Raw genomic sequence first — 27,341 nt, 5'->3', positions numbered from 1 at the left:
GTTTTATATGCTATTTGAATAAATGACAGGATTATTTTACAGCCAAGTAGGAGATGCCAAAAAATGGGCTGCATCTGATAAGACAGTAGCAAAATAAACAAGTTTGAATTGAGAATGAATAATCTACAGGAAAACATCTCCACTTATTGTATAAGAGAACTAACTGCTGACCCACAGCAGAGGAGGGCTTAGCTTCTTGAGCGACGAGATGGTTGCTGTGGTCCCAGGGAGCCAGTTATTGCTCCTGTCAAAATCATCTCAGTGCCAGGGAGGGCAGGCAGGAGTATGTGTATGTGTGGGTGCATATGGGTGCGTGCATGCATGTGTGTGTGTGTGCACAGGTGTGTGTGTATGTGTGTGAGTTTGGGGTGGAGTGGTGTGAAAGAGGTCAGCAGAGTTAGTGAGAAGTTAGGACAGAAGAGTTATCTTTGGCAAGAAGGAGAGAGTTCTTCACTAAGAACCCCTGAGGGCTTAGTGAACACGGAATCTTGGAATACGACTTCAGACACTTAGAACAGCTCTCCTTTCCTCTCACCTCTTTGGAAGCCCTAGGCCACCATGAGCTGGGGAGAGAAGAGGCAGATGGGTCTTCAGATCTACAGGAACCCACTGCAGCAGCGAGGGCATGGGAAGGGAGGGGTAAGAGAAATAAGCTTCGAGCCCTGGCAGAAATCCAGAAATGTGGAGAGTGAACTTCCAAAGTGGAGGAGGACAGAAAAAAGGAACAGAAGGTAAGACATTTTCCAGGCATATCCCTCTTCTTTTTAGGCTCTGCTTTCACTCACGGAGACCAAGGCCCTGGGAAAACTAAAAAATAGTCAATGAACATGATGCTTGATCAAGCCCGGAAATGAGTAAGGAATGACCAAGAAAGTCAGCATGCTGGGAGGGAAGAGAAGACGAGCTGACGCAGCAAGGAGGAGGGAGAGCAAAGAGAGATGCAGACTCCAACCTGAGTCATGTCAACCCGCATGACGCTCTCCATGGGGTCCCACTGCAGGCACCCTTGAGAAAAGATTCCTCATACACTTTTCATCAGCTCAAACATCTCTTAAAAATGGCTCAGCCCATGCCAAAGCAACAAATTGTACCCTCTGTCAGACATGCCTCTGCAGTGGGTGAGAAAGGAGTAATTATAATCGGCAAATCCTGATGACATTCATAACACCCCGATCTATATTTAATAATAGCAAAAAGTGTTTGCATTTACAGCTATTAGGCAGCTCACTTGTGGAGGGAGGTCCTTCTTCTCCTTCTTTGCAGCAATAAAGCATAATAAAAAGCTGAATATAAGGCTTTGTGGATTTCAGAGTGATCTCCTCATAAGAGGCTCTCGTAGCATCATAAACTATCAAATGGCAGCTGGGGAGGTTTGTGGAAATCTTCAAATCCCAAAGTGAAATCGAGGGGATAAAATTCCAAGTCCAGTGAGCTTGGTCTCCAAAGGCTTCTATAAACTGTCATGGCAGGTATGATGAGATGAACACTGGTCTTTGTATGTTTCAAATTCCTGATCTTGCTGTCCGAATTTTGATGCTCGTTTTGCCTTCTAAATAATGATATTTCTCAGTCCTGCCTCTTTGTTTCCTCGTTATTGCCATTTGTCTAGCTCAGGCCCTTTCCATCTCTGGCTTGGAGGGGTGATCAACTCTCTAGATGTTCCCTACAACTTTGTAACAACCCCTCCAATCCGTGTTCCACAAGGCTGCCAGCACCTTTCCCAGGTTCCTGCCCAGTGAAAACTCTCTCTCACTTACAGGAGGGACAAGGAGCGAGTTTCTCAGGGAGGTCCCCCGCACTGAGTTCCTTCAGCCTCCACCTTCCAACACCCCTGATGCATCCTAGTGAGTCATCACAGCTTTCAACTTCCCCCACACAGCATTCAGATGCTCAACTCATACCCCCTGCTTGGTACTCCTCCCATCCTCTGACTGCTTTCTAATCCCTTTGCCTAATCATCCCTCCTTCGCCTGTGGTCCCACAGTTCCCTGCTCCTACTGTCTAGGAACACTGCCACAGGCATCCTCACTGTCTGTTCCCAGGTCGTCCTTCCTTCCTAGACGGTGTCTTGTGGTCTTTGCCATCCTGCTTCAGTTCTTGGCCTCTACTTCTCAACTCACGCATAGTATGAATGCAGATCTGTGCCCTCTACACAGCCCACCTGACAATTAATTCCATAGCATCACTGGTATTGTTGTCATTTCATGTTCGGTGTGTTTGTGCCCTGTCACCTGGCATGTAGAAATATGTTTCTTAAAGACCTGAACCTTAGAATTCCCCCCAGTACAGTGCCTGGTGTACACTAATAGTAACTATTTACTCCTCCCAGAGTACTAGAGTGCAATGGTTACCAGTATGCGTTCAGGTATCTACCTGGCTTCAAATCTTAGCACCGCTGTTTATTAGCTAGATGGTTGTGAGAAAGTCATTTAACCACTCTCTGCCTTGATTTTCTTTTCTGTAAAATGGGAAGAATGATATTAACAATTTTAGAGGGTTGCTAAGAGCATCCAAAGGTAGGCAAAGTGAGCAACATTATTTCAGTGTATTTACTGGTGCAAATATACCCTAGGGAAGTCCTGCCTCTCAGTCTTTCAAGTCTTCCAAGGCTGGCAGCCCAGCCTTCTCCTTTACCCAACATCTCTTACATTTAATTTGATCTTCAGAACTCTCCTTGAGTATCCTTTAACAGCCTCTTCTGCTTCCAGTCCCTGCCTAGTTCTTCTGAAATTGCAGAGCCTTTGCCCAGGCATTCACATCAACCCTGTAGGTGGGTTGTATTCTTTTAGAGCAGCCTCCAGGTTCCCTTCCTCCTTTGGCAACTCAACCCTCCCTCCCTGGCCACAGATGATGGTGTGGGATGGCAGAACATAGATTGCAAAGGCCAGGGTAAGACCATGGTTGGGTGTGTGTATGTGGATTTTGTCCTACATGGATTGCTGGACTAGTCCCAGAGGGAAGTAGCATGTCCTGAAATTTCAATTCATGACCCGTCTCTACCAATGGTTAGTTGAGAGATCCATTAGTCATATAATTTCTCTAGAGTAGTTGATACCTACTTCATGGGTGCAGAGAACTAAGCTAATGTTAGTAAAGCATTTACTTTTGGGAGTAAGAATCCCAAAACATTAAGGAAAGAAAAATGTTAAAGAAGAACTGCATTTAGCGTTAATAGCCTGGAAGTTAGAATAATGCCTAGTTACCTTTGTCAACACGAAGCATATACTATGTACCTGGAAAACTTAGAAGCAACAACTTTTAGCTTACTCTTTCATGTGTTAAGAAGTTGGGAAGAAAAACAGCACTTTCTTCCAGCTTCCCGCTTACCTCTGCAAAAACAAAAGGTGCATCAAATTGGAAGCAGACGTGGCCGTGCTTGATGGCTTGAACCGAGGCGGGGCCACACCGATACATGCCTGCATTGCACAGAGGAAGGGCGGTGTGAGTTTCTCATCTCCAATTCTGTCCAGATACTGCAAGATGCATGGCACTGAGGGTGACTCTGTAGAGACCAGTGTTCCCGACTTCATTGATGATTTAGCCCAAACTCTTTCCAAGGCTCAAGAGAATCCATTGGCTATGCTTCCTCATGCCAAAAATTGAAGCCATGGAAATAAATACAAGGCAACACTATTCCTGCATCTACTGGGCCACCTACAGACACATACCCAGATGTGTTCACGCCAAGCAGATGACTTACACAGCATTTATCTCTTGTTCAGGTGGCATCTGAAATGTTGGAAATGTTGACGTGTCCTCTGTGGTTGTGTTGCTGTTGCTGTTTGTTTTGCTTTTTGTCTTTTGTTTTTGGACATTATGAACATAAGTCAAGTTTAACTGGAGAATCTGGACATTACCTGTTCATTTTGGCCATGCCCACTGTGCATGTAGGAAGTCAGAAGGCCCATGTTACTCTTCTAAAATCCTTTAAATTTTTACCACCTATCCATAGTTAATAAGAGATCAGCTGCTATTAGTCATCTCAAAAGTGTCCCCATGATATATATACCAGAACACCAGAAAGTGCTAAACTTTCTTCCTTAAAGTCTAGGATTATAACATGGTTTCACTATGAATATGCACCGAATGTTTATGCATGTGCCTGTGTGTGCCCATCAATATATCAACACCTGAGGAAATAAACATAATATCCACAATATCCACAGTCTACTGATTCTTTATATTATCATATTAAAGAGAGATGGAGGCTTATGATGTGACTTTGTAAAAATCTGGGGGAGGTCAGAGCTGCAGCTGCTTAGCATAGTTGGCAAGTTAGAAGACAAATACCCCACATACTCAAGCTTTGGAGGAAATCACACGACATAAAAGGAGGCCAGGTTCTGGAAAAACAACAATTTAAAGGATGATCTATAATTATTTTTCGAGTTCTCTATTTTCTCTACTGCTTTATATCTTATCCGTGCATACCATGAAGGGCTGAAGTATGTTTTATAGCCTAGTAAAAATGCTTACAGATATTTTCTCTCCTGTCTTCGAAACTGCTTAGCAAAGCAAGAATGGATGAATTATATGTTGTTTTATATTCTTTTTCTAAAATTTGTAAAATAATCAGGGTAAAGCTGACTATTGAAATGAAATTAAACCTGATTGGAAGGTAGCTAATACTGCGCATGTGCCCAGGAAGCACACTTCAGATGTTGGCTCCCAACGGGCGTGGTTCCCACACACCAAATGCAAGCATAAAAGCAAAATAAAGATCAGCAATGAAGCATTTCCCGGAGGGAGGACACAATTTTACCATCGCTATTTTCCTGGGGGGTGCTGTCCACAGCTTGCCAGCCTCCAAATCCGACAGGAAGGTCAGGCCTTGTCATCCATGCTTCATTCCAGCAGTGGTAGTTCCTTAGAAAACACAAGCCCAGAGAGGTTAAACTTCCCTTCACACCCAATGCTCCAAGAGATCAAGAAGCCGTGGCCAGGCGCAGGGGCTCATGCTTGTAAACCCAGCAATTTGGGAGGCCAAGGCAGGTGGGTCTACGAGGTCAAGAGATCAAGACCATCCTGGCCAACATGGTGAAACCCCATCTCTACTAAAAATACAAAAATTAGTTGGGTGTGGTGGCACGCCTGTAATCCCAGCTACTTGGGAGGCTGAGGCAGGAGAATCACCGGAACCCGGGATGTGGAGGTTACGGTGAGCCGAGATTGCGCCACTGCACTCCAGCCTGGTGACAGAAGGAGAGACTCTGTCTCAAAATAAATAAATAAATAAAAATAAAAATAAATAAAATAAAAAATAAATAAAGAAGTGACCCCCAAATCCTGTGCATATGCTGTCTACAGATTACTAGAATAGTTTAAGCCAAATCTGGGAGCTCCTGGAGAGATCCTGAGGCTCTAGACTTGGGTTTTCTGGGCAGATTGTTTCTCATTGGCATCCCTAGGGACACTCATATGGCTGGATGTCTCTTTCCCCCTCCTAAGAGCAGCTTTAAGGCCACCCAAAGATATTTGAATCAGTGCATCAAACAGTTTTAATCTCAACCATTCTCTGCTGACTAATGAAACAGAACTTACTACGTACCGAAGGAGTAGGGAAGAAAAGTTAACCAAAACTGAAATATTTATTTTGAACTTTTTAATATAGTTCCTATTTGGAAAAAGCATATTCCTTTGTAGTAATTAAGCAATAAATACTTGTGTTTATGGTCTTAGACCATTACCATAGAAACTATAACAATGATCCCTGACTATAATTTTCTACAATTTCCATCTCATGTCCAACAAGAAGAATAGGTTGTCAGGGTGAATATCTCTTTACCCTTTATTAAAGGTGGGAAACCCAGGGGCTAAGGGCCACGGAAAACTTCTCAGGACTCTGAATATGACCCTGGAAGCAAAAGCATGGAATAAAATGTCAGCATGAATTGTATTATTATGTCCTTGGAAAGACCTGAAATTATACGACAGTACGGAATTAAATGAGAGCACATTAACCCCTCAGCACTATAGAAAATGTTCGTATAGTAATAAAGATTTAATAATGTGGTGAGGTAGTTACTGCAGTCTTTGTTTATGGCACTGATGAATTTCAGGTTCAACTACCATGGGTCCCTTCCCTAGATGCCCTTCAGTGTCACTTGTTTCCCCATGCTCCCATCTTTCTCTGAGTGCAGCCCATTTCTGATTGGCTCAAGAGATATTAATTTCACTATGTACCCACTATACACCAGGCACCTTGCTAGGTGCTGGAGATTCAAAGATGATCAAAACATAGATTCTTACCCATAAAGACCCTCACAATCTAGGAGAAATGACAAACCTGTAAACCAATTATCAAAACTGTCATAGGTTTGCCGTGAGGCTTAAATAAGCTAATACACGTATTTTGAACAGGGACTGGCATGTGATAAGTGCTCAAAAACGGTAACTCTCAGACTTTGAAAAATAATTAATTTAAATGATCCGTGGTAAAACGGGAGTTCATTTGGGGTGCCACGGAGTCTCAGTGGAGCAAAGTCTCCAGATATTTGGGAAGTGATATTTGAGCTGAGGGTTGAAAGATAAATGGGAGTTTAGGAGGTCAATAAAAGGAGGAAGAACAAAGTTGCAGTGGCATGAAATAGCCACCATGGTGTGTTTGGGGAACTGTCTGCTGTCTGTTGTGACTGGAGCATAGCATGTCTGAATATTCAAGTGCATAGGAGGAGAACAGTGATGGCAGACAATGCACGGAACTAACAAATACATATAACACTTCCTTAGTGCCAAGTGCTGTTCTAAAACCCTCATGGATATTAACACATCTGATGTCCCTAGCACCCTATAAGAACAGTACTATTGGCTGGGCGCAGTGGCTCACGCCTGTAATCCCAGCACTTTGGGAGGCCGAGGTGGGTGGATCACAAGGTCAGGAGATCGAGACCATCCTGGCTGACACGGTGAAACCCCGTCTCTACTAAAAATATAAAAAATTAGCCGAGTGTGATGGCGGGTGCCTGTGGTTCCAGCTACTCAGGAAACTGAGGCAGGAGAATGGCGTGAACCCGGGAGGCGGAGCTTGCAGTGAGCTGAAATTGTGCCCCTGCACTCCAGCCTGGGTGACAGAGCAAGACTGTCTAAAAAAAAAAAAAAAAAAAAAAAAAAAAAAAAAAAAAAAAAAATTCAGTACTGTTATAATTACCCTCAGTTTATAGGGGAGGAAGTTGAAACCCAGGAAGGCTAAGAAACTTGCTGAGGTCACACAGCTAGTTAGTGATAGAGCTCTGAAATCCATACTCTTCAACACTGAGCTATGATATAGGTGAGGATAAGATTGTGAAATCCTTTGATATCAAATTAAACATTCGTGCTTTATTCTTAGGCAATGAAAAGCCATTGGAATAATTTAAGAAGAGATAAATTTGCAAATCTCTGTTCATGGAAGATGGATGGAGAAGCAAGACTAGAGATTGAGCTGAGTCCTCCCCTGCTGTCCCCCACCCCTGAAGAACTGCAATAGTCTACAGTGGACCAGAAAGGCACTCAGGTGGCCACCACAATGGAGAGGGAGAGAAGCCATTGGGAGGTACAACCCACAGGTTTAGGGAGATGTGAGGGGACTTGGATGAGTTGGGGAAGACTTTTGCCTGTCCAAGGAGTATGATGGTTTTCTTTACCAAGACTGTGAATACAAAAGGAAGAAAAGAAAGTCTGTGTTGGGACTGGTGTGATGGGTGGGTGACCAGCTCAATTCTGGACAGGATGAGCTTGAGTGCCTGTGGAAAATCCAGGAGATGAGGTCTAAGAGGCATTTTTGTCTACACTTGTGATGCTCTGGATTAGATGAAGAGGAGGAGGAGATGTGGGAGTATTGGTGGGTGGTGGAGGAGGGTTGGGCAAAACCAGTTGATGAATGAGGAGGGAAAGAAGAGGAGGGAAGAAAGAGGTAGGTTCTTCCTTAAGAGTGACCTAGAGGCTGGGCCCAGTGGCTCACACCAGTAATCCCAGCATTTTAGGAGGCTGAGGCAGGAGAATTGCATGAGCCCAGGAGTTTGGGACCATCCTGGGCAGCATGGTGAAACCCTGTCTCTACTAAAGATACAAAAGTTAGCTGACCTGTAGTCTCAGCTACTTGAGGGGCTGAGTGGGAGGATCACTTGAGCCCAGGAGATCAAGGCTTCTGTGAGCCATGATTGTACCACTGCACTCCATCCTGGAAGACAGAGTGAGACCCTGTCTAAAAAAAAAAAAGAAAAAGAGTGATCTAGGTTGTAAGAGAGAAGAAAAGATAAGGCAGTGTCTAGCGTGTAATGTAATGCAGGAAAGGCCGTTTTGGTTATTTTTAAGTTAGAAGAGACTGAGGCATGTTCATGGAGGAAGAACTGGTAGACAGAGTGGGACTAAAAGGGAGCTCAAATACCAAGGGTGCAAGAGGATGAGGCTGAGAGCACACCCTGGGAAAGTGTGGGAAGCAGACCCTTCTGCAGGGAGAGAAGGGTACAGATGTGGATTAGGGTGAAGTTGTGGAGGTCTCTGAGCAGGAACATGGGGCCAGTTCCCTCCAGAGAGCCTCCATCTTTGCTTGGAAGCTGCAAGGAAGGTCACTCTGCATGTCAGACAATGACTCTGCTAGCCTCTCTTCAGAACAGTGAAGGGTGCCCCATCAGGCAGAGGGACCCAGGGAAAAACAGCAATAAAACAGTTGCAACCCTGAATGGACCCCATCTTGCTTCCTATACAACCCGAGGTGTTTAGCGATCCTGGCTTTCACTGCTACACCATCACCCTAGATTAATAGGCTCCAGAATAGCCTTATTTAAATTCAAATCTCCTTGGCAAGGTTAGCCTGGAACAAGATAAATATGCTTTGCACTTCAGATCTCAAGTAAAGACTTTTCTTTGAGGATAATATTTCTTTTCAAATGACCAGGACCCAAGGAAAAGTTTCTTTTCTCTCACTCTAACATCTAATTAGTTACACGTGATCTCGTCTAGTTTCACTCACAGCTGAGACGTTATCTGTGTATTTAGGGTGGGAGTTTCATAACAGGGTCAGGAACTTGCAGGCAGTGGGTGAGGTGGGGAGGAAGCAAATGCTCCCAGTGGGGCTGGGCCTCCATCAGTGGGTGGAAAGCTAATGGCTCAGCTCCCAGACAGGCCATGAACAGAATGAGAGGGTGCTACCTCCACAGCCATGGGGATCTCTTTCACCATGCAATCCTCTCCACTCAGGAATGACTAGGAATTGTGTCCTAAGTTACCCATGCTTCAAGAGTTTCCATTTGGCTGACATTACACAATTCTATTTAAGGATGCTTAGTTTTTATATTCCAAGTTCCTCCATGAAAGGGACTAATGTTTACAGACATTTCTTTTCCTATTTTTCGTTTTGTTTTGTTTTCTTGAGACAGAGTCTCATGTTGCCTAGGTTGATCTTGAACTCCTGGCCTCAAGCCATCCTCCTGCCCCAGTCTTTTAAAGTGCTGGAATTACAGGCATGGGCATTTTACCCAGATATTTAGCATTTTTGCTACAATTCGCACGTGTCAGAGGATCTAAATTTCGATATACAGTAGTGTCATTTCCCTTTGTGTTGGAAAACTTCCTTAACATGTCCTTATTTTTTTTAAATAGACACATAATTATTGTTTAATTGTATATACTATGGGGTACAAAGTGATGATTTTATATATGAATATATATATATAATATCAACTCTCATTGTGGGATAATTAAATTAAGTTAATAACATATCAGTTACCTCCCATATTTATTTCTGTAGTGAGAACATTTGAAATTTACTCTCCTGGCAATTTTGAAATATATAGTATAGTATAATGAACTATAGCCACCATGTTGTATATTTGATCTCAAATACTTATTCCTTCCATACAGACTTTTCCTAATTTCATCTACTGATTCTCCAGGTTGGAAAATATCAACTGATTCCTGAAAAGCTACTTTTTATTCTAAAGCTTCTTTATCTAGATCCATAATAGTTTTTCCGTTTTCATCTTGCAATTTCATTATGCATTTGTAGAGTGCATAAATCCACTTTGGGGGCTCTGCTGGTCTCATTCTTCTCCACATCTCCAGCACTAGAGCAGAGCCCAGTCATTAGGAGGTGCCCACTAAGTGTTGGCTAAATAAATCATGAGGACATCTAGCAAGGAAGGTCTTAGTAAACCTTTGCTTGTTTGTTTCTCTTTAACATTCATGGTTTTCTAGTTCTCAGAGCCTTCATTTGAAACTTGAGTTCTCACTATACAGTCAAATGTACCGTGTCCCTTTAAAGTAAAAATTCTAAATCTCCTTGTTGCCTCTTTCCATATAAATGAAAATAGAGGCCTCATTTCATTGAGACTTGTTTAATCAAGATGAGAACAACCTTTTGGGAGGATAACGATGCAGATGACAAGTGAAGAACGCATCTCTGCTTCATGTCTCTTCCTGTGTGTTCCGTGCAGTGACAGCTAGTAATTTTTAGAGCTCCTTTCAAGGATGCTAATAATTCAGCAGTATTTGTGCAAAGGACTCAGAGAATCTTCACCAAAGGCGGTACTTCACTAGAACAGCAGCACCGTCCCCTGCCAGGGGACCCTACATGGGACGTCATAGTTTATCTTGTGATTCAGTAGATCCATGTGCTTTGAATTTGTGCACAGGAAATAATCACACAAATGCGAAGACAAGTGTGTTATGTAAGAATGTTCATCACGATGTAAGAAAGGGAAATTGGAAGCAGCCTAATTGTCCAATATGTGATCGAGTATTTTGAAACACAGAATAGAATGCTCTTCAGCCATAAAAATGCAGATCTATATTGGCTAGGCAGGAAAGATGTCCATGGCATATTAGTGTTTCAAAATCACATGCAGAGCAGAATTTTAAATGACTCCCACTACCCTTCCTTTTGTATAATTTTCCCCCCTCAGTGTAGGTGAAATCTAGTACTCTTGTGACTATGTTACTTTATGTGTCAAGGAGGATTTTGCAGAAGTAATGAAGTTTACTAATCTGTTGACTTTGAGTTCGTTGAAAGGGAGATGATCAGGTGGGTCTGGCCTCCTCAGATGAGCCCGTTAAGTCTGTCTAGAGACCAGAGACAGAGCTAGTCAGGGATTCAATGCAGTAGAGACATTATCCTGCTGGCTTCAAAGAAGAGAGAAGAATCTATGAGTTCTACAGCTGCAAGGAACTGAATTCTTTCACGAACCTGAACGAGTTTGGAAGAGGACTCTGAGCATTAAGATGGGACAACAGTCCCAGCCAACACTGACTGCAGTTATCTGAAAATCTGTCTTGGTTCTGGCTAACGTCATATCCAGAGGCATAGGAGCCCATGGGGTGGTGAAGAGCTGGACAGAGAACACAGCTGAGGCCAACGTGGGCTTCACGGTGCTGTGTTTGAAGAAAATAAAGTGGTTAATTTAAACAACGAGTCCTTTACTGCCCTTAACTTTGCTAACTGCTTAAATAGTCCACAGGGTCATCTCATTCACAATCTGTCCAGAAAGGTTTCAGAGAAAAGGAGTTCTTAAAAGGGAAGAAAGAGATATGGGCTTGTAATTTTGTTTGTGCAGCTTTATTAGGGCTCAGGGGAGAGCACAAATAAGATCAAGAGAAAGTCCCGGAGGAGATGTCTTGGACCAGCTTCAACTGTAAACCAAGGGTTTGAATTCTTTTATAGCGAAACTGGCAGGGGGTGAAAGAAAGGCACTGTCTTGCAAGTCATTTGTGTATTTGTAGCAGATGGGTGTAGCCCTACCTCTCTGGTTCTGCTAATACACTCTGAATACAGACAACAATATTGTTGACAATAATGACAGGACATCCTGGGGTTATTAAGCTCTGGCCATATCAGGGGCAGTGGGGATAGGATGGGGTGGGAGTTGTTGGAAAGAAGTGGGAACAATTTAGTGGACTCTGAGGCTTGTCTAACAAGACGTTTCAAAGTGGAAATGAAAGCCTGGACTGAGAAAAAAACTTGTCAGTTAGGAAATATAATGAAGGAAGATGACAGAAAGGAGTTATTCAGAGGAAAGGAGGCATGCTGCAGGAATCTTTGATGGAGCTGGGAGCATGACACTATTTTAGAACGCAGCTGTTCATTGTTTGAGGCTGTTGGAGTGCTGAAACCAGCAAGGGGCATTTGGATGTTCACTGGCGTCACGTCAAAGGCCAGCAGTCCAGTCAGGTGGAGACCAGGCCAGTGCCCCTGTCCTCTCTGAGGCTCAGCTGCTTCAGTTCCCTCTGGCTGGGAGCCACCTGAAGAAACCCTGCGTAGCCAGTCATGAATGGCCTCATTTGCATAGCAATGCTATACGGGAGATAAATGGAGAGCGCCATAGTAGGCATCCCAGCTCAGTAAAGGATGTTGTTGTAGGAATCAATTGGCCGCCAAGAAAAAAGAATAAATGAATGTGTTTGTTCTTGCTTGTCCTGTGAGGGCAAGGGGTTTTACAAGTCTCATTGAGAAGTCACAGTTTAAATACAGCACAAGAGACCTGGATGGAGGGGGTCGCAGATGGCAGGGTGCACTTTGAGAGGCGCTGTAACTCTCACCATGAAACTATGAGGTGTATGTGTAGTAGGAGTGGTAGTCAGAACCATTAATAAGTGCTCAGACACAGGCATGAACCAAATGGATGTTGCAACCCATCAGAAAGGACACCAACCCTAAATGCAGTTCTACCACGGCATCCTGGCTGGACACCGGTCCAGATGTCCTCACTCACATACACACTACAGGAGTACTGAATGAGTTTCCATCCACAAAGTCCTTTCTGAGCACGTCTGGGTTCCCTCTGCTGGGTTCATTTGAAAATGAAACCCTACCCCATTTTACCACTCTGGCATAGCAAGCCAGGAATTAATATCCTGACTGAACATGAAGAAAATGTTGAATTTTGAGAGTATTTGTTTGTATAACTCTAATGTATAAAAAAGTTTCTATAATAAATTCTGTACAATTATCTCCATGATTATTGAAGAGGGTTAAAAAACTTCCACACCCATTAGGATGGCTATAATAATAGTAAGAAAAAACAGAAAAGTCATTTGCAAGAATATGAAGTTGGAACTTTTGTGTATTGCTAGTGGGAATACAGAATGGAGTAGCGGCTTTGGAAAACAGTTTGGCACTTCACCAAAAGAAATTAAACATAGAGTTACCATACAACCCAGAAATTCCACTCTAAATATATGCCCATGAGAACTAAAAAACGTATGTTCACACAAAAACTTTTACCTGAATGTTCATGACAACATTATTCATGAAAGCCAAAAATGGAAACAACCCAAATGTACAATGGATGAATGGATAAATAAAATCTGGTTTATCCACCCAATGAAATAGTATTCATCAATGAAAGGGAATGAGGTACTGATACGTGCTACAACACGGACGAACCTTGAACACGTTAGGCTAAGTGAAGGAAGCCAGACACAAAAGGTCACATATTACCTGATTCCATTTATAGGAAATGATTAGAACAGGCAAATCCATAGAGAGAGAAAGTAGATTCGAGGTTGCCAGAGTTGGAGAAATGGGGAGTGACTGCTAATAGGTATGGCAAAGGGGACAGAAAATGTTCTGGAATCTGATGATAATGATGGTTATAGAAGACCACAAATATACTAAAAATGGCCCAGTGCCATGGCTCATGCCCGTAATCTCAGCACTTTGGGAGGCTGAGGCAGGAGAATCTCTTGAGGTCAGGAGTTCAAGACCAGCCTGTGCAACATAGTGAGATCTCGTCTCTACAAAAAAAATTTTTTTAATTAGCCAGGTGTGGTGGGTGTGCCTGTAGTCCCAGCTGCTAGGGAAGCTGAGATGGGAAGATTGCTTGAGCCTGGGAGGTCAAGGCTGCAGTGAGTCATGATCTTGCCATTGCAGCTTGGGTGACAGACACCCTGTCTCAAAATAATAATAATAATAATAATACATAAATAAAAACATACTAAAAATTATGGAATTGTGTACTTTAAAGGAGTGAATTTTGTAGTATGTGAAATATATATATACACATATATATACACACACACACATTTATTTATTAATTTAATTAATTAATTTATTTATTTATTTATTTTGAGATGCAGTCTCGCTCTGTTGCCCAGGCCGGAGTGCAGTGGCGTGATCTTGGCTCACTGCAAGCTCCGCCAGGTTCACGCCATTCTCCTGCCTCAGCCTCCCGAGTAGCTGGGACCGCAGGTGCCTGCCACCATGCCTGGCTAATTTTTTGTGTGTTTTTAGTAGAGACGGGATTTTGCTGTGTTAGCCAGGATGATCTCAATCTCCTGACCTTGTAATCCACCTGCCTCAGCCTCCTAAATTGCTGGGATTACAGGCGTGAACCACTGTGCCAGGCTGTGAAGTATATTTTAATAAGGATGTTAATTATTTTTATTTATTTATTTATTTATTTTGAGACCTAGTCTCACTCTGTCACCCAGGCTAAAGGAATACAGTGACATGATCTTGGCTCACTGCAACCTCTGTCTCCCAGGTTCAAGCAATTCTCCTGCCTCAGCCTCCCAAGTAGCTGGGATTACAGGCATGCACCACCATGCCCAGCTAATTTTTTTGTAATTTTAGTAGAGACAGGGTATCATCACCATGCTGGTCAGGCTGATCTCGAACTCCTGATCTCAAGTGATCCTCCCGCGTCAGCCTCCCAAAGTGCTTGGGTTATAGATGTGAACCACCATGCCTGGTCAATAAGGACGTTATTTTAAAAAGAGTGGGCTCTGGGGTCAGCCCCCTTAGGTTTGTAATTCAGGTTCTGCCACTTATTGGCAGGGGCCTTGGTTAAGTTACTGTGTCAATAACAGTAATTACCTTAACATGCTGTTAAGAGGTAGAAGTAAATTGATACATGTCAGCACTTAAATCAGGGCATTGCAAAAAAAAAAAAAGTATTTTGTGAACATGAGCTACTTTTATTCTTTGAAGTTTTATTCTTTGAAGGTGGCAAATAATGTTTTTTTCCAACACTATTATGTGCCTTCAGTGTATATTCTCAGTGCTCTAAAGATAAGGCTCATGGTCTAACTCCAAGTGATTTTCCTAAAACCAATTTGGCCAGAAATACAGTTAACAAGAAAATGTTTGAAAATAAACATCTTCGATAACTGTCCAGAATTGGCAACCACGATGCATTATGGGATATTTTTACAAACCCTTAAGCACTTTAAGCAGTTTGGTCTATATTCTGATTTTTTTCTTCTATACTATTTTATTTGGAATTCGTGTTTAGATCATTTCTGCTTTGCAGACAGTGATTAAAATTGAAGATAATTTTATAATATAAAAGTCCAACTAGATGAGTCATACAGAGCATCTAAAATAATGTATAGAACAGTCTCAATTTCAAAAATGCACCTACAATGTGTAAAACACCATATGAGTACTGAGGGCATGAGAATTAGGATTACACACTGATTAGGGCAGTGTCCCAGGTGTGAAAACTGGTTAATTTCTGCTCTAAAATATACTTTGAAAAAGCTTTGTTTATAGATTAAGACCACCCATTGCAGCATGGAGTTTTTATGCATTAAAATTTTTTTCCAACCAATTCTGTTTCTTCATTGCTTGCTCTATGCCCTGTACACTGTTACAGGCTGACAAAACAACAAAAAGAAAATAGATCAGACACTGCTCCCCCTGTGGATGGGTGCATTCTGGTGGGGAAAAGCTGAGAGGAGGACACCAACCCTCACCCAGAATCATCCTATCAGACCACATTCGCTCCAGCAAAAGAACGCAGGGAGGCTTCTTCATTTAGAAGGAAGGAAGCCTTTCATTGAAAAATCTTTCTTGATCCTAGTAAGTGCCACCATCTCTGTCTTTTAAAATTGTTTCCATTTTGACTGTGACCTTTGTATAATGAGGTGATCAAGTTGAGCTCTTCCAAGGTGAGGCCAAACCGTTGCTGTCCCCCTGCCCCTCTGAGTAGCTCTGACTCCCTCCTAACTGAGCCCTCATATTCCTATTTGATGTTTGCACTGCAGCTAAACATTGAGCAAGCGTCTTCATTAAACTGTCCACAGTGATTCCTAGTGGCCTTCCCCCCAGAGGTTACATATAATTCAGAACTCATCAGCACGCTGGGGACAGGCGGCCAAAATTGCTCCTTCTGGGATCTGCTACCTTGCATTTGCCCACTTGGGGTTTCATTTGCTACCCTGGGATCTAATTACTCTGCCCGCTGTGCCCTTCTGAGGTTCCTGAGTCCCCAACCTTCTCCTGAACAGCTAAGGAGCCCAGACCATGGCTTCTGTTGGTGTCAACAGTGGGGCCATTCTTTGCAAAACTGTAGCCCCCCTGAGGTGAGGCTCCCTCTTGGAGGGAAACCTCCTTCATGCAGGGGACCTAAGGTGGCAAACCAGGAAGCAGCCTGTCCTTGATGGTCTGCAGTAATAAGGTGAGAAGGGTCACAGCAAGAGACAGAGCCAAACTTGTCACTCCTGGCTCTGGAGTGTGGCGAGCAGAATACACCCTCTTGTACGAAGTCTTCCTCTGAGCCTCCCTACTGGCTGATTTCTGGATTTGGCAGGATGAGCTTTGGCTGAGTCATGGAGAAGAGGACATCCTGAGTCACCAAGACCTAACTGGACAAATTGATTCATCACAAAATGTGGACCACTGGGACCTGAGTGTTGAAGAAAAAATAGATGGTGGAGGATGAAAGATAATTCTCAGGTCTCCTTTACTTGGAGAGGAGAGGGGCCCCAGCCACATACCAGCCACGAGCGGGGAAGACAGGTTGAGGTGGGTGTGTCTGACCAGAGCCTGTGGAGGGAGGTAAGTATGAGGCCAGTGGCTCCTGAGATCCTTGCTAGGAAATCCATCAGGCCACGTGTTGCCAGCCTGACCTCACAGAGGTCAGCTGGTGCCTAGCAAATCATTCCTACCCCCACCTCAGCCCCTGTTTAGCCTCCATGCTCACCCTCACCTTCACCTTTCCTCACCAGCCCTAATGCTCAGGCAGCCCCTGCTTCTTACTAACTGAATCAGCATCAGGCCCACCTCTATGGTAAGCACTCTACCTGGACGACCTGATTTAATCACTATAGCCACCCCATCAGGAAATGGTAACTACTAAGATTACTTTCATTCTACTGATGAAGAAAATGAAGCTCAGAGAAGTGAAATCATTTTCTCAAAGCCACACAGCAAGTAGCTGCCCAAGCCAGAGCTTGACAGAGGGGTGTGACTGTGGCGATCATGCCCTGGCTGACATGTCTGGGGACAGCCATCGCCAGCTTCCTCAATCCAGGAGGGTCTTAGCCGTACTCTTATTTTCCTGGACCACCTATAACTTCTAAGGTGCATGGGTGTTTGCACTGGTGAGGCGAAGTGTCCGCTTCTTCATTAAAAGTACCCCAATGTAACAGAAATAGTGAAGTCATCTTAGGACACTGGGCATCCCTCTTTTTCTGACCACTTTGATGTACTTGGGTTGATGGAAACATATTGCCTCCAAGAAATTCCAGCTGTGTGACTAATAATGAAGGCAATAATAGCAGCTAACGTTCATTAGGCACCTGTTATGCTCGGCTCTGTGCTGAGTGAAGCAGGGAATATTGTTCTCTTCGCTTTAGAGGAGAAAAGAGGCACAGAGAGGTTGTGCCTTGCCCAAGGTCACACAGCTTGGGCAGTAACAGAGCCAAACCTTGGCCTCACATCCCACTGAGCCCTTTAATCCCTGTGCTTCATGGTCTGGGAACGTCCTGAGTTGTGCTGGCCTCAGCCCCGCAGTAAGTCAGAGCATCTGATCAGGCATCATGCGTTGAAAACCTACTACAAGACAGGCAAAGGAAGGGAAGAGAAGTCTCGGGCAGTGGTCTGCAGTGGAAGGTGGGTGGGGAGTCCCAGGCCAGGAAGTACAGTCCCAGGGTGATGGGGTATTTGAGTAAGGCAACAAAGGAACAAACGGTGTCAGGGAAAGGGGAAGTAATTTGGAGCAGGGACCTGATTGAAGAGGACAGGGTACCAAGAGCAAGATCTAGCTTCACAATTTTGTATTAATTCTGTTTAGGGCCTGTGGGGTTATTTGTTGGAGTGCCCCATAGGGACTTATTTGATGATGGGAGGTATCTGTCAAAGAGCTGGGAAGGATAACTTTGAACTGCACTTAACTACAAAGGCTGTGTGTGTGTGTTTGTGTGTGTGTAAGGAAAAGATATGGAGAATGCCAAATAACTATCTTTTTGTCATTTTTAACAATTGCAACGAGTTTTTGGGTAACTATTTTGGTCTGTTTTGTCATTCCATATACATGCAGGGCTGAGATATTATAATTCTGTAGGCTTAAAGCGTTCTTTATATTTCTGTTCAATTTACAGAGACAAGGTTTTGTCTTACATGTGCCCTCCAGCTTACTATGGCTTAGCTCATTCCCTTCCAATGAACCGTACTATTTTTAATTCATGGTAGCACTTTGCTACTCATTCAGCAATTTCATTTCAACATTCTCCAATGAATGTGTGCCTCTGCTGGTGAGTTAGTACTGCTCCTACAACTGTGATCCATTCCTATAACACAAGGAAGTTCAGGCACTTCTAACTTTTTGAACTTATAACTTCCTACCATCCCCATTTGGATGCTTTTAAAACAGACAGTGTGTTTTAGCTTTATTATTTGTGCATGAGACTCATTTTTGGCTTAGAAGTTCTACCTAGCTCAATGTCTGACCGCAGAGGCACTTATGCTCCAATTTCCTCCCACACAGACCTTGATAAAAATTATTTATATTTAAACTCTTAGGATTTTTTTCCTTTCTTCTTAGTGTATTGATTTGGACTTAGGGGGTCTCAAGGAAAAATGGAATTCCCTGGGATCTTAAGCTCCCTCTAGCCAGTTTGTGGTAAAGCGGTTCAGGGCAGTGAGAGAACCCCACCGCTGGTTTTGGGGAACAATTTCAGCTTTACGTCCATTTCTATATCTCAATGAAAGGTGACAATATAATCAAGGAGAATCTCATCTTTACATTCAAAAGGAAATCCTATAATGCTGAAGTTATTTAAAAGGTTTTGGCTAATGGTCAAAAGCACTTGGGTTTATTCCCAGCTCACCAGATGTATGACTGTGAGCAAGCCTTTTGGGGCCTCAGTTTCCTCATTTGTAAATGGGGATATTCATAACATCCACTTGATAAAACTAAGAAGAATTGGATAAGATCATGCATGCACAAAGACTGATGCATAGTAAGTGCTTAATAAATGTTAGCTCTATTACTTCTAGGGCACTGACCCGGAGAACGCTTGGCTCCAATACTTCTGCTATTAATTGTAAGATTAATATATCAAGGTAGAGAGGAACTAGTATAGGCATAAGCAGCAGCTAAAACTGTGACCTTTTTTCTGGTGGTTGCTGTTATAAGGAATGATTGATTTTTATCACTAGGAACCCAAACTGTCTCTTCAGTAACATTTCTAATTCATTTGCTAAGACATTCTTTGACAACCAGACTTTTCTGCCTATGCTATTGAATGGTCCTCAAAACAGAACAGAAAGAAACATCAGACTGAGTCTATCTTGTGGTAAATGTGTAACATTACTATAATATGACATCAACCAATGCCATTGTCAATCAAACTCACCACACTGAATCCTTGGTGAGTTTGGAATTCACGTTCCCATCTTCTTCCAGGAAGATGTCCATTTGCAAATTGGCATCATTATCATGGGCTGAGAAATAATTGGTAACAATTCTTGCTGGTATTCCAAGGCATCGTAAAACTACAGGAAAGGACAGACCACAGCCAAACACATCACCAGAATTTAATAAACACACAGTGAAAAAAAGCGTTCTTGTAGGGGACTTCCTTCCTGACCAATATGAAAAGCCCTTTGGACATGTTATCCTCAAATGTGGCATGCTGGAGAAGGGTGGTCATCCAACCCCATGGGGGCAGTAGAGAGCAATTTTGCTGTTGGATCCTTCAGAATTGCAGCTGGTGTCAAATGAAGCCAAGTAGAGTAGAATCCCAACAGGGTTCTAATTGTTTCGTTTCTAAGCTATGATCATCAACATAGTATTATTTTAGTCCCATGAATGGGACAATGTTCCTGAAAATACAATTTCAAAAACCCACTAATAGGAAGTTAGGAATTTACAGAGCAGGTCCTTGGTGGAATTTGCTCTCTTGGCCAGAATTTACTTTTGTAACACGCATTGGAGGGTGACACCACAGATTCATTTTAATTGTTAGATAATAAATTACCCGGATACTTTTCTTGCCATATGTACCTATTGATTAAACTTAATCCAAATGCCCTCCCTGGATCCCAGGATGCCAGACATCAGGGCTCATTGAAAATAATTCAGCTGACAATTTTAAGATTAATGACTTGGCTTGCCTTTTAATTTTCTCCTTCAGAATAGTTTAGCATTTTTAACCAAAGACTACCCACCTCCTTCAACAGAACAACCTTGGAAGTCCAAACTGGGAGTCTGGTAGAGATTCAAGGGTTCCCCTCCTTAAAGGGGATCTTAATGCCCCAAACAATATTGGCAGCTGCCACAGGCCTCCTGTTCCCATCTTCCTCTCTTGATTTTCAGCCCTATTCACCCAGGGTCTTACCAATAAAACGATTGCAACTCTCACTCTGTTTCTGGCTGAACACTAATTCACATTATCCCAGACACGACTTGGTCAAGAGTCTGCCTTACTCAATAATTTCAAGAAAGTGAGGCTTGACTTTAGGGCACCAGTTTCTCCTTCCCCCAGTTTCCATCTTCAGGTTTACTCTCATTGTGACTTCCCCACAGTGTGTTTCTGCCTTTTCTTAATTTACCACACAAAGCCTGCTTTTTATGCCAAAGACATGAATGGATGTAAGGTGTTCACTATTTTATCTGGTTGTGAGCCTGAAGGAATTACACTGGCATAGTGAAATTGTAGGCATGCGGAGGGCTTGGGTCCTTTCTGTCTTCCTAAAATCATTTCACAAGAGTGGTTGCTTCTGTTGGGCATCTTTTACCTTGTCTTGACTTGGGAGCCTCGAGGGAGGGGATGACCTCCAACCTTTAACCTACCATGAAGTTCAGGCTTTTATCTGGAACTTCAGAGACCAATGCTTCTAGGGGACTATACTTTTGATTTTTATTGCTCCGAAGAAATACATATTCCTTCTTCCCTGGGTTATATTTAAATGGCTAAGAAAATAATGTTATCCTGTTTGATACTATGGGAAAACAAAACAAAACTCACGACTATTTCTTTAACTTCGATCACCAAGTGTTAGACTGTTGAGACTTTGAGCTAAAACAAGCAGGTTTTGTAATCATTTTTTAAAATGACCTCCCTCCAGCCTCTAGCCCCTCCCTTTGTTTTTGATTTAAAAAATGTTAACTGGGTAAAACATTATTAATGAGCAGGCAGAAGGGACACCCCAACTTGAGCTTAATGTTTCTCCAAGGCTGTAGAAATGGCTTGTGGATGAAAATCATTACCAATGATGAAGACACACTGAAATAAATGTATTTTTAAAAATATTCACTGAATTAATTGTAATAGTGTCTGGGTCTAGAGAGGCAAATGCCACTTTGAAAAATGATGCATGACGCTAAAGAGAATAATTCTGTTCTCATATACTTTCCTCTACAGATTGGATGTTGAGTGGATTAAAAACCAGTAGGGAAACTGGGGAGGGAAAGATTGTTCATTATGTTCTGATCTCTAATTTGCTCAGGGGCATTGAGATGTGTAAAAATGAATATGAGACCACCTGCTATAATACCTTCCATAACTGGGATTAAAATTAAGCAGATATATTTATAAAATTCTCAATAATAAATGAATATGCATATTTATACAACTTCTCAATGACAAACAAGCACTATATATCTTTCCTTATTTATTATTTTAGTTTTAACTGTTTTAGTTTTGTAAAAATGTGGTGACTGAAAAGAAAATGGCTTTTTTCTCAACTTTCTTACTGTAACTCTCTATTTCTTCGGGTGTTAAGTGATGGATTACACAGGAAATAGTCTATCATTCTTTCTATAAAGATTCTGCAGTCAAAGAGAAACTATGAGCATATTTGGCCCACTACAATTTAATGATGCATTGACTACATCCCAGAATGCTCACCCATAAATTCCATAGTGCCAACGGGGGCTGCAATGTCTCTTTGTTAGGTTATCGATAAAATGTCTTAAAGTGAAGTTTCCTTTACATTAAAAAGAAATTACTCAATTGGATACTTACATGTGTTAAAGACACCAGCAAAAACCCAGCATTGGCCATATCGGACTGGATTCTCAGAGCTCTGGTATTCCAATAGAATGTCAACGCTTCCAGTCCAGGCCGATGGGGGGACACCATAGGCATAGATATTGTCCCAGGATCCAACGAGGACACCTTCGTCATCTTTGGCATTCACCTAAATGAGTCCATGAGAAGTGAGAAGGAAGAAAGTTCATTTAGGTTTGTCTACTCCAGGCTATGCATGGCGCAAGCTATGGCTGCCATTGCCTTCTACATGTTGTGCCCAGTGAAAAGAGTACACTTCTGTTCAATTTACCATTACATTGTCAGAAAAAAAGGTGCAAAAACTAAATGTGCAAGAGGAGACCAAATAACCAAGATTGCCTGTTAAATAGCATACTATTATAGCAAGGCAAAGTTGAATGGCAGATAGGAGGAGTGTGACAGCTACCTGATTGGAAGAAGACATACACAGGACACTTGGTTTGGGCTAGAATAGTGCTCAAGAATGATGTGGGGAAGAGAGGAAGAAGACCTACAAAAGATAAAAGCTCTAGTAGGGATCTTGTCCACTTGGAAAGAGAATTCAAAACTCACAAATGAGAAATTAGTGGTTTAATGGATTTTGACTTTCATTTTGAGTAGTAGATTCTAATGAATTGAAAAAGTTAACAGATGTTGTCATGGAATCATTAAGAGTTAAGAAAATAGATTCCCATGGGATGCTTACAGAGGATTTTTTGTTTTTGTTTCTCCTTTCTCTTTCTCTTTTTTTCTTTCTTTCTTTCTTTCTTTCTTTCTTTTTCTTTCTTTCTTTCTTTCTTTCTCTTTCTTTCTTTCTTTCTTCTTTCTTTCTTTCTTTCCTTCCTTCCTTCCTTCCTTCCTTCCTTCCTTCCTTCCTTCCTTCCTTCCTTCCTTCCTTCCTTCCTTCCTTCCTTCCTTTCTTCCCTTTCTTTTTCATAAGGTCTCGATCTGTAACGCAGGCTGGAATGCAGTGGCACGATCATGGATCACTGTAGACTCGAACTCTCAGGCTCAAGTGATCCTCCCACTTCAGTCACCCGAGTAGCTAGGACTACAAGTGCATGCTCGGCTAATTTAATTTTTTTTTTTTTTGGTAGAGCCAGGGTCTCCCTATGCTGCCCAGGCTAGTCTTGAACTCCTGGGCTCAAGTGATTCTTCTGCCTCAGCCTCCCAAAGAGTTGGAATTACAGGCATGAGTCACCATGCCTGGCCCAGAGCTTCTTGTTTCCTTTGTAAAATTCACTTAAGTATTATTTTTATGATTGTTTAAACTGATTAAAGTTTTAGAGTTTTCTTAGAAGGTATTTCTATTTCCATAAAGAGCCTGGGATGTTATGGTTTAAATATGGAAGAGACCTTAGCAGAGAAAGGCAATCTTGAATATCTGGAAAAAACCTGCCACACCTTCAGACTACACTCATCTTGTAGCAGCAGACCTAAAGTGCAGGAGCAAAGACCTTTTGTGTTTAGATAATAAAACAAAGGCCAAGAGGTAACAGTTTCAAGGCATCTTGCCAGTTTTTTTCTGGGCACTGCTGAATCTACCTCTTTTGGGGTAATGTTGATCATGTTTAATTACAGTCAGAAGAGTCTAGGTAGGGAGACCAGGAGCTTTTCCAAAAACTGGTGCCATTTCAACAATGTTTACATTGACATTACAATAGTGTGGAGCCTTGCTGGTTGAGGCATTCACGAATCAGCAATATTGGCATTCCTTGGGAGCTTGCTAGAAATGCAGAATCTCAGGCCCCTCCCAGAACTCTTGAATAAGAATTTGCATTTTAACAAGATCACTGGGTGACTTGTGTGCACATTAGTTTAGAAGCGCAGGTCTGAGTTATAATGCAAAGACATTAGTAAGCAATGTGAAACACATGATTGAAGCATGTGTGTTTTGGTTATGAAAATCACAGAAGAGACATTAAAACATGGTGAGCTTTTTTGTGTTTGCCGCCTCACCAACTAACAACTCAGCCTCATCACCTGCCTAGACCCCTCTTTTTGACTTGGTGTGTCTAGTTGTAGAGAAGTCTGCCTTCCCCACTGGTTTATCAGTTCATCGGGAGCAAAGGAAAAAAATCTTCATCTTTCTGAATTTTACCAAGGTTAGCAAAGACTGGGTGCTCAGCAGTTGTTCACCAATCACTTGTATAGTCAACAAGCATATAGGAAATGTACATTTGAGTAAGAATAAGACCTTCTGCCTGGAGAGAGATGGACAATAAACCAATCAAGTAGAAGTAAAGATTACTCATATTAAGACAGAAAAATGTAGAGGTAGAGTGGGAACCTGAGGAAGGGAGTTATCAGTTAGGTTGGAGGGTGGTGGTGGTGATGCTGGGGGCCTAACAGAGGGAGGTGACATGCAAACTGGCCAGAAAAGGTCACGTATATAGCTGAAACAGTTTTAATAAATGCATAGTGTCATGAGACAATATGGCAGGCTCTGGGACCTGCTAGGAGCTCTGCATGGGTATTATGTTAGTAGGCAATAATGAATGAAATAAAAAATACTAGAAGAAAACATTCAAGATGTGCAAGCATCTTGTACTGTGAATGACAAACCCTTCATTGAAATGTGAGATTTACTCTAGCACTGAGTGGCATTTCCCAAGGACGGTCCCTTCTGGGGAGTGTTGTCTAGAAGATCACTATTCAATTTGGTTTAGACATGCTATTTTCCCCCTTTAACTCTGTGTCCAGTCAGGTTAAAGTGAAGAAGAACTTTAGTAACCACACTGTTAATTTGTTCAATGTAGGAAAAAAATGAACTCTTTGGGGGTCTCTAAAAGACCTTGTTCAGCTAATTGCAAACTCACGCCTTTGATATAAATTTTGACTTTAGCTTATAGATTCATGAAATTACTAGGGTGCAGCAGGCTTTAGCCAAACATTCTGGCCATATTAAAGATCAGTACTTCTCCTTGCAGTTGGATTGATTATTTAAAAATCTGTATCCATTATCGTGAAGATTGAAGAATGTCTTGGTAGGCTATCACGTGGTTGGGTCTTTGTGGGTAGGTAGGTTTAGCTTTGAACTCACATTATCATTCCCTTATCACTGAGACATAAAATAGGCTCTATGAATTTCAGAGGTAAAGGCTCTTAAACTGTGGTCCTGATAACTGATTTTCAAACAGCCATTAATTACAAGGGCTATTTATAGCATAGGGCTGAACTCAATCAGCTAAGGGGAAGAGTAAGGAAAAAAGCTCTGTCCTCTACAGACCTTTTAATTGTTACTGCTGAGCTGTTTCCTGTTGCTAGATAAATCACTACTCTCATTTATTAGCATTTGGGCAGATTAGCTACTGTTTTCTAATTAGAACATTGATTTCTGGGGAGCTCAGGCCCTGAAAGAGGTAAGTTTTTGGTGACAGATGTAAAGGGTTAAAATAATATCTCCCTCCTAAACAACAAGATATGCTTGGAGGACACTTCGAGGACGTGTTTGTCCTTTATCATGCCACAGTTGGCTGTTTGAACACCCTCTCATGAACTCAGGGTTTGACCAGTGGCAGAATAAAGTGTCTTGGTCTTAGGTCACTAGTGGTCAAGTAGACAATACAAGTCCAGGACTATGTACAGGAGGCATTATTCAACTTCATTAAGGCTACACTAAATTGCCCTCCCATATTACCTACAAAATTGGAAAACTTTTCAAAAACCCCTAAAAGTCGTTGTCAGCAACCTCAGTGGCATAATATAATGCAATACACTTCAAAACATGGTGCTAAGAAAAGATGAAGATCATAGAGTGAAGCAGAGAGACAACATGGCTCAGCTCCTATCCAAAAACCTGAGATTTCTAATTTATATTTCAAAATCTAGAAAGTAATACATATAATTAAAGTGCTGATCTTTTTGGCCAGGCATGTAATCCCAGCACTTTGAGAGGACGAGGCAGATGGATCACTTGAGGTCAGGAGTTCAAGACCAGCCTGGCCAACATAGTGAAACCCCATCTCTACAAAAAAGACAAAAACTAGCTGGGCATAGTGGCACATGCCTGTAGTCCCCGCTACTCTGGAGGCAGAGGCAGGAGAATCGCTTGAACCTGAAAGAAAGAGGTTGCAGTGAGCTGACTGCACCACTGCACTCCAGTCTAGGCAACAGAATGAGATCCTGTCTCAAAAAAAAAAAAAAAAAAAAAAGAAAAAGAAAAAGAAAAAAATAGCTGATCTTTTAATTGTTCTGAACAGAATGGTGGAAACATCTGCTGTGGAGAAACGAGTGAAAAAGGGTCTCCACCTTAAAAGGGGGTAGAGATTCTGGAACACAATTGGGAAATAATACAAGCTGAGAGTATCCCCCAATGGAACTGAGATATACCTCCAGTTAGGGGGGTGGGTTCTGGAATGACAGATGTAGGAGAATCTTAAGGGAAAGAGCAGACCCTAAGCATGCTATCAAAGATTGTTCACCTTCTTAAACTGTACTCCTCACTCCAATCTCTTGCAGAGTACTGAAGACTAGATAGAATGTGGTACATTGGCCTCAAATTGTAGTTCAGAGGCGATATCAAACTAATTTTAGATTGAGAAGAGAGAATTTCATTTATTACAGCAAATAGAACGTCTAGAGACAGGAGTGATGCAAGTTTGAACCGAAATGAAGGGAAAGGAAACTGCATGCAGAGGAAGAGACAGAAAGAGAGAGAGGGAGTTATCATGAAAAAATATACATAGAAGAAAACAAAATTAAGGAGCATAAGTCATTTTCTCACAACCTTTTAGGAGATCACAGACCAAAGGCAACAAATTAAGGATCAAAGCATACCATTACAGAACTAATAATAAATTATAAACTGCAAGAAACAGAATACATATTATTAAAAATAAAAATTAATGACATAGACGAAAACTTGAGATAATCAAAGAAAATACAATAAAAAACCAAAGTAATGAATTATTTAGAGAGATTCTAATAGTTACATAGTTATGGAAAACAAAGATAATACAACATTAGGATAATTGGTGTCCTTAAAATAGAGAACCCAAGGATTTGGACCATCATGGTGGATGGGAGGCAGGACTAGATTGCACCTCCAGACAGAGCAGCATGTGGAGGCTTGCACTGTAAATTTCAGCTCCAGGTCAACTGCAAGAACAAACCAGCAATCCCGAGAGGACCCACAGACTCTCTGAAGG

General features: G+C 42.0%; 1 protein-coding gene across 3 annotated transcripts in view; it reads right to left on the bottom strand.

Moving 5' to 3' along the window:
• The window catches only part of LOC105487365 (coagulation factor XIII A chain), a 154,622-nt gene that overhangs the window by 43,000 nt on the left and 84,281 nt on the right, over window positions 1-27,341 (bottom strand). For all 3 annotated transcript variants that reach the window (XM_011750816.3, XM_011750819.3, XM_011750818.3), the window contains 4 exons: window positions 22,168-22,342; window positions 19,555-19,693; window positions 4,763-4,866; window positions 3,328-3,416 (listed from right to left, as the gene is read on the bottom strand). In XM_011750816.3, the coding sequence (XP_011749118.1) occupies window positions 3,328-3,416; window positions 4,763-4,866; window positions 19,555-19,693; window positions 22,168-22,342 (507 nt within the window). The remainder of the gene's footprint in view (window positions 1-3,327; window positions 3,417-4,762; window positions 4,867-19,554; window positions 19,694-22,167; window positions 22,343-27,341) is intronic.

This window comes from Macaca nemestrina, chromosome 5, assembly GCF_043159975.1.
Source record: "Macaca nemestrina isolate mMacNem1 chromosome 5, mMacNem.hap1, whole genome shotgun sequence".
Taxonomy (NCBI): domain Eukaryota; kingdom Metazoa; phylum Chordata; class Mammalia; order Primates; family Cercopithecidae; genus Macaca; species Macaca nemestrina.
The sequence above is the reverse complement of the archived record's forward strand: the minus strand, read 5'-3'. Positions and strand labels throughout refer to the sequence as shown.